Consider the following 8,718-nt stretch of genomic DNA (forward strand, 5'->3'; position numbering starts at 1 on the left):
CTGATTAACTTGAACATTAGAGAATTTTATGTAAACATACCACCATCAATCCATAGAAGACAACACCTAAAAATAGGATGAAAGGAAACCCACATAAAGGATAAAAAATGAAAGAAGTCCGTTTATGATATACTCGGCTCCGCATACGTTGTTATTAATATTAGTTTAGTTGCTATCTAGATAAATTTTTTAGTTTTAGACGTTTATTGTGATTTAATAGGTTAAGAAAGTATTTGAAATTTTTGCCTAGTCTTATCAACAACAAATTAATAATAATGAGTGATTTATACTTTAGGATGATAGTTGTCTGTTTATATTATTTGTAAAAAGTTTTTACCTTTAGTTGCTATTTAAGGATAGATATTAATCATGGTTAAATAGGTTATGTACAGAATCTTTTTTTTGTCATGTTTTTTTAAACTTTATTAGATACTTTTCGACCTTGCATGTTAACATTCAATCTTACCTGAGTTATCTAATTTGGCTTGACATTTTTCAACATAAGTTAAATCGGTTTACTAGTTTAATTATTTTTTACTTATAGGTAGATAAACACATTTCAGTTTGTTGTGGTAAAACTTTTCATTCTTTTCTTTTAATTGGTGTTTATATTTACCAAAAAAATATATGAAAAATACATCTTAAGCTTTATATAAATATAAAACAAATTTATGTTAACACTTTTTTCTTATTCTAGATGTTAATTTTACATGTTTAATAATAATAATAATAATATGGATAATAAAGTAAAAAGACATTTTATTTTATCATTATAAATTAAATTATACAAATAATATTTATTTTTTATATTTTCTTTTATCTTTTAAAATTATTTGTTATAATTTATCTATACTATTATATAAACATTATTTATATTTTTGTTTACTGATAGAACAAAGAATTTTTTTCCCAAAAATATCAAAGTGGGGAATGATTTTGAATTTCAACTTTCCACTATAGAATAATTCTGGTCAATAACGTGACAGGGAGATAAGATACGACGCAGACTGAATTCATAAATGTCGAGGCTTCGAAACGTATTTGGTAATAAATTAAGTAAATATTTCTCAATGAATAAAATAATATAAAATATATAATAAAGAGATTTTGTAGTTGTTGTAGAACAGTCCAATTCTGACATCGAAACCATCACCACCTTCCTCGCATCGCTCACGTTTGGTGGATTACAAGCTCGCCCATTTCGATTCGTTTGTTTACTCGTAAGCTTCACTTTATCATTCTGATCTCAAATCCGTGCTTACCAATTTTGTCCTTTTCTTTTTCTTCGGTGTCTTTGATTTCCCGTGATAAGACTCGTTTGTTCCATGCAAATGTAGCGCCTCTAGTTTTTCTAATCACTCGCCTGGTATCCATTCTTAATCGACAATTTGACGGAACTCCTAGGTTCTTGCATTCACCGGTCGCGTCGTAAAGAAATCTGAAATTTACTATTACTCTTAAAAAAACTTATTGATGAGAACCAAAAAAAAATTCTGGTAGGTAGGGTTCAATGTTCATTTTTCCCCCCTTTGATTATCAAGGGATTTCGCATCATTTGTATGATGATATGGTGGATTCTCCAAAATCTGTTTTTTTTTTTTCTGTTTTATGAGGAGGAGCAATTATTGAAGTTGGTGTTTTTGGTATTTTGGTTTTTCTTTTCTACTTCAAAGAGCGATGCTTGGATGTGTGTGTTTGTGTTTTTCTACCATATGCAGACCTTGCATATAACGGGTGAGAAAAAAAAAGTGTGGATGTTTGTAAACGACTTCAAAAAACCGAGTTCTGATTATGTGATCACCTCTCTTTTCTTTAGTTGTATAAGTGTTTTGGTTTCCTTCTCTTCGGAGTATAACTGGACTACTTTTTCTTCGTAACTATTCTATTCATCATGTGATTATCTAAATCTTATTTTCTTCCTGTGGTGTAAGACTGAATGTAGAGGACATGTTTTGTAACAGGATGAATACAACTTAGACCAGGTTCTTTAGGTGCTTCTAGTGTTGTTTTCCTACCAATGTTCTTTTGGTGGTGTTCTTCAATTAGAATTAGAGTTTATTGCATGATTATTGGGATGAAACTTCATTTTTCATTAGGCAGCGGTACCAAAAGGCTAAACCACATAGGGAACTGTATTCAAGTTTTTGTCCTTACGGTTTTAGTTGAGTTTTCAGTTTGTTGGCACAATTTGGAATTGAAAAACTTAAATCAGATATTTCTTTCTACTTTTCCAGGTTGTTTTGCTTGACTATTGTAGAGGTTGCAGCCTTGATGACCGTGGGCTTTAAACTTGTCAATAAATAACAGTCGAATGGAACTTGGAAGACCTGCCTCAAGTAATCTTATGATATTTAGTTTGGCATTATATATTAATGAGGTGTTTACAGCTGAGAATATTGTTGTTGGCTCAGAACAGGCAGTGACATTCCATCGACCTATTCCAATATATGTGTGAATGATTGGTCCTGCATATTACCAAAATTCGTTAACCTTCAGTTCCTGTAATGATTTATGCATTTGGAAAGTTTTTACCTGGTTTATTTACAACTCATTACAAAACTCGATACTTTCTAATGACATTTGTTTGGAGTAATGATACACACACAAATAAAAAAGGCTTGTAATTTTGAAGAATTCAGCCCGATGCAAGAGCAATTGTTAGATAAGATAGAGAGGTTGGGAATTAGGGATCATTCATCTATCCAAGTGTTAATTTAATGATTATGGCAACTCATTTTTCTCAAAAGTGGCAAAAATATTCTTTATATTTTTGTCCAATCATTGAAGGGTTGGAGAAAGAATATTTCACTAGCATTTCTTTTAGGTTACTTCTGCAATTAGCTTTCCGATATTGTTTAATGCTTCAGATACATGTAACCTTCAAGAGGTTTCAGCAAATGACTGTTGACTAGATGGTTATCAATGGAAACTGTATCTGGTTAAAAATTGCATACTTTACCAGTAAATATTCCCTATGGCTTGGGCATTTAGGGTTTGGAGGGAAAGGAGGGTATACCTTCGTTAAATGGAGAAAGTTGTTAAACATTTATGAAAGATGAGCGGGGATGATTGGAAAATTACTTATAATATCTTGTTTTTCTCCTTTTATTTTTTTATAAAGAAAGGTATCTCATAGAGTACTTAAAACAGTAAGTATACCCTCCCTTCCCTAGGCCCCAAATCCTCCATCCAAACATGGCCTTAAAAAATTGAACATATCTGTAAAAGCTTTAAGGTTCTTTAGAATGCCTATGGAGTGTATTTGGGGGACATTGCAGCGCTATTTTAACTTATTTTTTCTTGAGAAGTTGAATGATTGGAACGTCTTTTACAGGTAGAAGAAAATTGAAAGATTTATTGCTTAAAAAAGATAATCGTAATTGTGCTGATTGTAATGCTCCAGATCCTAAATGGGCGTAAGTGTTGCCTTTGTTCCCTCATTTGTTTATGTTAATTGGCATTATCATACTTGTTTTGGCAAACTGATTATGAATATGACATAAGACTGAAAATATGAGAAAAAGTGCTTAAGAGATTGATTGTCTCTCGGCTAATCTTTTTTATTTATAGAAGAAAATTACACAAGGAATATCTAGGTAATTAATGCCAACTACTTCCATTAAATACCTATTCTAACAACTACCTATATTTAATAAATATTCTAACAGACTTAAAGTTGTAGGAAGCTAAGTGCTTGTAAAATATATTAAAGAATGCATCATGAATATCACCCATTCAATTGTCAATTCACTTTCGATAAGTGCTTTTCAGGTCTGCCAACATTGGAGTTTTTATATGCTTAAAATGTTGTGGAGTGCACAGAAGCCTCGGTACTCATATATCAAAGGTGAACCACTCACCACCATTCTTAGGTTGTGTCATTGTTCTGGAATTGATGTCTGGATCTTAGAATTACTTTTTCTTCTCGTGCCTAATATTAAATTTGGTTCTTGAATTGAGCATCTTCTTTTTGTCTTCAACAAATTTAAAGGCTGATAATGCATATGTTGGGGTTGTTATTTTTCAAGAACCTGTGTGCTATAACATTGATATGATATGGAGTTCTTGGCAAGATAAAAAAGCTAGCTTTTAGCTTATTTGACTAGCTTAAAAGGTTATTTGACTAAAATAATTTGTTTAGTAAATTAGCTTATTGCTCTAATTTGTGGCGATTTTTTGAAATGCTAGTTCATCTAGCGATTGATCTTACAAGCTCCTACTTCTCTTTTGTTCTCAGTTTCACCCTCACTATCTTGTTATAATTCCTCCTTCACTCTTCTCGTTAGAAAATCCTTAACCCACTTCATGAAAGATTGAGAGCATTTGGATGCTTGTAACTTGTAAGTCTAAACTAGAATCAAAGGTCAAGGTTAATCTTTTTGCTTTTCAAGGTTTCTAATGTGACAAAGCATAGAGTGATGTACTTCAATGCTTTCAAGGGTGTATTACCTCTTAAACATAGCTTGGTAATGTTTGTTCATATGTGAGGGAGTTGTTAGGTGGATTAGAGGTGGTTTAAGGCATCTTAGGAGAAGGCCGGGTTGTCTTAAGGGCTTTCAATGGAAAGACACGGCTTGTCATGGCAGAGGTACTCACCTGATTGCCATGGTGATGTGCATATTGGCAACACATATTGATACGTACCCAGGTGTTATGGAAATCAATGAACCCTTGATCCAAAGAGAAGGAAATAATAAAAATAGGTGGGGCAGAGTTTATAAGAGGAGAGAAAAGGGTGACGTGGCTTTGGGAAATGTGTTAGTTAGAAGAGAGAGAAAGAAGAGTATGGGTTGTTATATATTTTGAGTTGTAGGATGTGAGGGAGGACACATTTTGTTTTCGGTGGATTGGGAGGAGAAGAATTATTACGATTCTTCTCAGAAGCTTGGCTCTGGGCAGATGGTCCTGGAACTTTCTGAGTTTTCTAGTTTATCATAATAGTGAATTTGCACCACTTCACTTTTCACCGTTCATATTTTCGATTATTCTGTTTATTAGTAAACTCTGATTCCTAACACATCTCAACAATGTCAGTTGCTTCCCCAGTTGAACACATACTTCAGAACAGTAAATTGTAATTTTGGAGAGTCAGATATGCCCCTGGGATTGAGCCTTTGTAGGGGTCTGTTCTGGATTAATTAGCTTATCAACTTCAGTTTTCTTGCTTTTAGTTAACTTTAGGCTTTCAGCTAAATTTTCAATTTTAAATTAATTTATATGCTAGTTTTGTCAAATACACCCATGGAGAAAAAAGAATCGACTTTTTGTATTGTTTGTATTTCAGTTCAAGATTCAGAAGACATGTCTTTGCATATGACAGTTGGACATTGGTAATGAAAAATGACGTCTAAGTTAAAAAACATCACCATGCTTCTTCCCTTGTGTCAACCCTATTTCCAGTTTAATGTATTCATGAAAATTTTTACTAACCATGTGTTGCGATCCACTTTTCAGAATTTAAAATGTTAAATTGAAAAATGGCAAAGAAATATTTACAACTCTCTGAGTCTCAGTTAAAAAAGAGGCAAACTAACCAGTGTGGCCAAAGTTATTGAATTGGATTCAATACCAAGAGTATGCTGAACGTTTTTGAGAAAATTACTAAATCATGAGTTGTGTCAATTGCACGTCATTTTCACCCTTCGTTTTCATTTTTGTGGTTGAAGGTTGTTTCTACACAAGCATGAATAAGACTAGACTGAAAGGTTTATGTTCTGTAAGGAACCTTAGCTATAATGTATATGAAAAGAGTAACTTTATTTTATTCTGAAAGATGAGTACAAGGTTGACAATAGTGACCTCACATACCCATAGGTACCAATCCCCAGAGCCAAGCTTCTTCAGAGGAAATGTCCTCTGTTTATTTTCAAATAATTCCACAAGATTACTGGGTGATCCCAATAAGTAATCCCCTTAGCCAGTGCTAAAAAACAAGAAATAACATGAAAACTAAGCTGACATGGTAACAGAACTGAATAACAACAAAAAGATAAACCTAATGATTGCAACAACCCTATCCTAACTAATCCTCCTTGTTGACACATCCTGAACTGGTTTTTTCTTCTGCTCCTTGTTCCTATATTTTCTCATGTTCATTCCAAATGTGGGGCTTATCATTCTGTTAGGGGTTTTGCATGTTCAGGATGAGTTTTCAATACTAAACAACCTTAAAGTTTTGGCATGAAATCAAGCAATCAAATCCTCACATTTTAGCAAATTGACTGATAATTGTGTTGTGACCTAGTTTTTTTCCGTGGGCTGTCATCAATGATGGAGATCCAACTTTTCTTATCTTTTACCTTTTTTCAAGACGATCTGAAGTTGATTCATACCAATCTAGTTAAGAGTGGTGTGAATGCTGAACTCGTTTTTGTCTGACAGCATTGTTTTTATTCAGGTATTGTCTGTGACATTGGATGACTGGTCAGAAGATGAAATAGATGCAATGATGGAGGTTGGGGGAAATGCTTCTGCTAATTCAATATACGAAGCTTATATTCCTGAAGGAGTTACAAAACCCGGACCAGATGCTGGTCATGAGCAGCGTTCAAACTTTATAAGGTCAGATTTGTTTTCATATACACAATTAACTGTATATATGCCGTTCTTAGCTTCTTTGATTCATTTTGAAAGTTTTACCAGCACCACGAAGTAGGTAACGCTAAAGGCTATTGATTCTCGCTCTGATATTTGTTTGACCTTTTGCTTCACGGTTTACTTTCTTGATTTTCTGCTATGGTTTTAACGAGTCTAGTGAGTGAATTCCCTAATAAATTGACTTCTTTTTTATTTGTGACCATTTGAACTACAGGTCAAAGTATGAATTTCAAGAATTTCTGAAACCGAGTTTGCGCATTATATCTGGAAAAAGCAGTCTAGAATCAAGTTCTACAAAGAGTGCTAAGGATAGTTTTAGAAGTACTAGTGGTACAGAGAGACAGGTAACTTCATGTTATGTGTTAGTTCTTCAGATGTGTGGGGGGAAAAATATAAGGACCAATTTTTGAGAAATTATCTTTTTGTTTGTAAAATAGATTTTTTATTGAATTGAGGTGTTGTTAGACAAGATGAAAAAGCCTTTCTAACAAAAAATAGTTAATATAGATGAGATGAAGCATGCTGCATTATCCAACTTTACTAGTTTCACGGCATTGGCAATGCAGTTATCCTCACGAATGATAATATGACTAATATTGGTGTCAAAAACAGGAAGGTATGGTAGAATTTATTGGACTGTTGAAGGTGAAAGTAATTAAAGGCACAAATTTAGCTATCAGGGACATAAAGTCAAGTGATCCGTATGTCATTTTGAGCCTTGGCCAACAGGTTGGTGCAACTTAATGATCTTGGGATACTATTGCTCCGTATCTTCTATTTATAGTTGTAAAATCAGAAGGTTGTAATTTTCTTTCTGAAACTAATTTGCTGCTATATCTTAATGCCTATAGACTGTCCAGACATCTGTAGTGAGTAGTAACCTGAATCCAGTCTGGAATGAGGAATACATGCTGTCTGTTCCAGAGCATTATGGGCAGATGAAATTGGTATGTTAGAATTTTGATGTTGTGAAAAGCAGACACTATTTTATGGGTGTTCTATTATATATAGCCACATCGCTTAAATAAAATGAGCTCCTCATTCTTCAACGTCCAACACCTTTTAACTTGCAAAACAAGTTACTTGTATTGCTAGCAACGTAATCCAATCAAATTTACCTTCTCTTGCATCCTTTCTCTCAGTTGGAAATTAAACAGTTCTATTCCGAACACAATTTGTGATAATACCTAAAGGAAGCAAAAAATTTAATTTATGTTGAAAATGAATTATAAAGTTACATAAACATTATCCAAGTCTAGACATTCTTCATTTACCTGGTTTCAGTTACATAAACATTAATTATTACTTCAAGCCCAACTGGAAGTGTTTTTTTTTCTTTTCCCCTCAAAACTCTTAAACTAATAAAGATATCTGTTGCGGTTGATGAATGTCTAGTATCTCATTGATGTTCAGATGTTTATTTATTCATATGTTGCATCTTTCTTTATGTGTTGTTCTTTCGACCTCCTCTCTGTCTCGCGCTCTGTGTACATGAGAAGATAACTGATTTTTGGTTTGAAAACATGACTTTATCTTATCAACTGGCTGTGCTGCAGAAAGTATTTGATCATGACACATTTTCCTCTGATGATATTATGGGAGAAGCAGACATTGATCTTCAGTCTCTGATAACATCTGCTATGGCATTTGGAGATGCTGGAATGTTTGGCGATATGCAGATAGGAAAATGGTTAAAATCCGATGACAATGCACTTCTTGAGGATAGCACAGTCAATATTACTGATGGTAAGGTTAAACAAATGATGTCACTAAAGCTCCAGAATGTTGAATCTGGAGAATTAGATCTTGAACTCGAGTGGATTCCTCTTGATCAATAATAGGGACTTGATTGCTGTTAGCCTATGTATTCTCTTGAAGAAATGTCTGTAATTTTTTTTTCACCTTTTGATCCATCATCCTATAGGAACAAATAAATCTGTAATTTTCCTATTTAGTTTGTCTCTTAAATCATTTGTCCAAATAATTAGTAATTTTTCTTCACAAAAAAAAAAAGAGAACCCCTTTTTTGTAAGGGAGATGGAGTGGGACAGAAAACATACACTTTTTCTAACGTGTAATGTTTACCTTTTTTGTGCGCAAATGCCAGTTGCCATTCAAACA

The 8,718-nt window shown here is 33.4% G+C and overlaps 1 protein-coding gene across 2 annotated transcripts; it reads left to right on the top strand.

The window, feature by feature from the left end:
* Positions 1 to 1,062: 1,062 nt before the first annotated feature.
* On the top strand, positions 1,063 to 8,718 carry LOC124845220 (ADP-ribosylation factor GTPase-activating protein AGD12-like). Of its 2 annotated transcripts, XM_047322294.2 has the most exons (9): positions 1,064 to 1,220; positions 2,235 to 2,336; positions 3,335 to 3,416; positions 3,772 to 3,847; positions 6,398 to 6,561; positions 6,812 to 6,941; positions 7,210 to 7,326; positions 7,449 to 7,544; positions 8,154 to 8,718. In XM_047322294.2, the coding sequence occupies exons 2-9, from the start codon at positions 2,312 to 2,314 to the stop codon at positions 8,433 to 8,435; spliced, it is 972 nt and encodes a 323-aa protein (XP_047178250.1). In that variant the 5' UTR covers positions 1,064 to 1,220; positions 2,235 to 2,311; the 3' UTR covers positions 8,436 to 8,718. The 2 variants fall into 2 exon arrangements, with proteins under 2 accessions (XP_047178257.1, XP_047178250.1); XM_047322301.2 differs by lacking the exon at positions 7,449 to 7,544 and having other exon boundaries at positions 1,063 to 1,220.

The sequence above is a fragment of the Vigna umbellata genome, chromosome 5 (assembly GCF_029865625.1).
Source record: "Vigna umbellata cultivar VRB3 chromosome 5, Vumbellata_1.0, whole genome shotgun sequence".
NCBI classification, from domain to species: Eukaryota; Viridiplantae; Streptophyta; class Magnoliopsida; order Fabales; family Fabaceae; genus Vigna; species Vigna umbellata.

Excerpts from the sequence above, each read along its gene's own strand:
- LOC124845220 (XM_047322294.2), top strand. The coding sequence starts at position 2,312 with ATGGAACTTGGAAGACCTGCCTCAA. Across the intron at positions 2,337-3,334 it reads ACTTGGAAGACCTGCCTCAA|GTAGAAGAAAATTGAAAGAT; the intron begins GTAATCTTATGA and ends CGTCTTTTACAG. Across the intron at positions 3,848-6,397 it reads TCGGTACTCATATATCAAAG|GTATTGTCTGTGACATTGGA; the intron begins GTGAACCACTCA and ends GTTTTTATTCAG.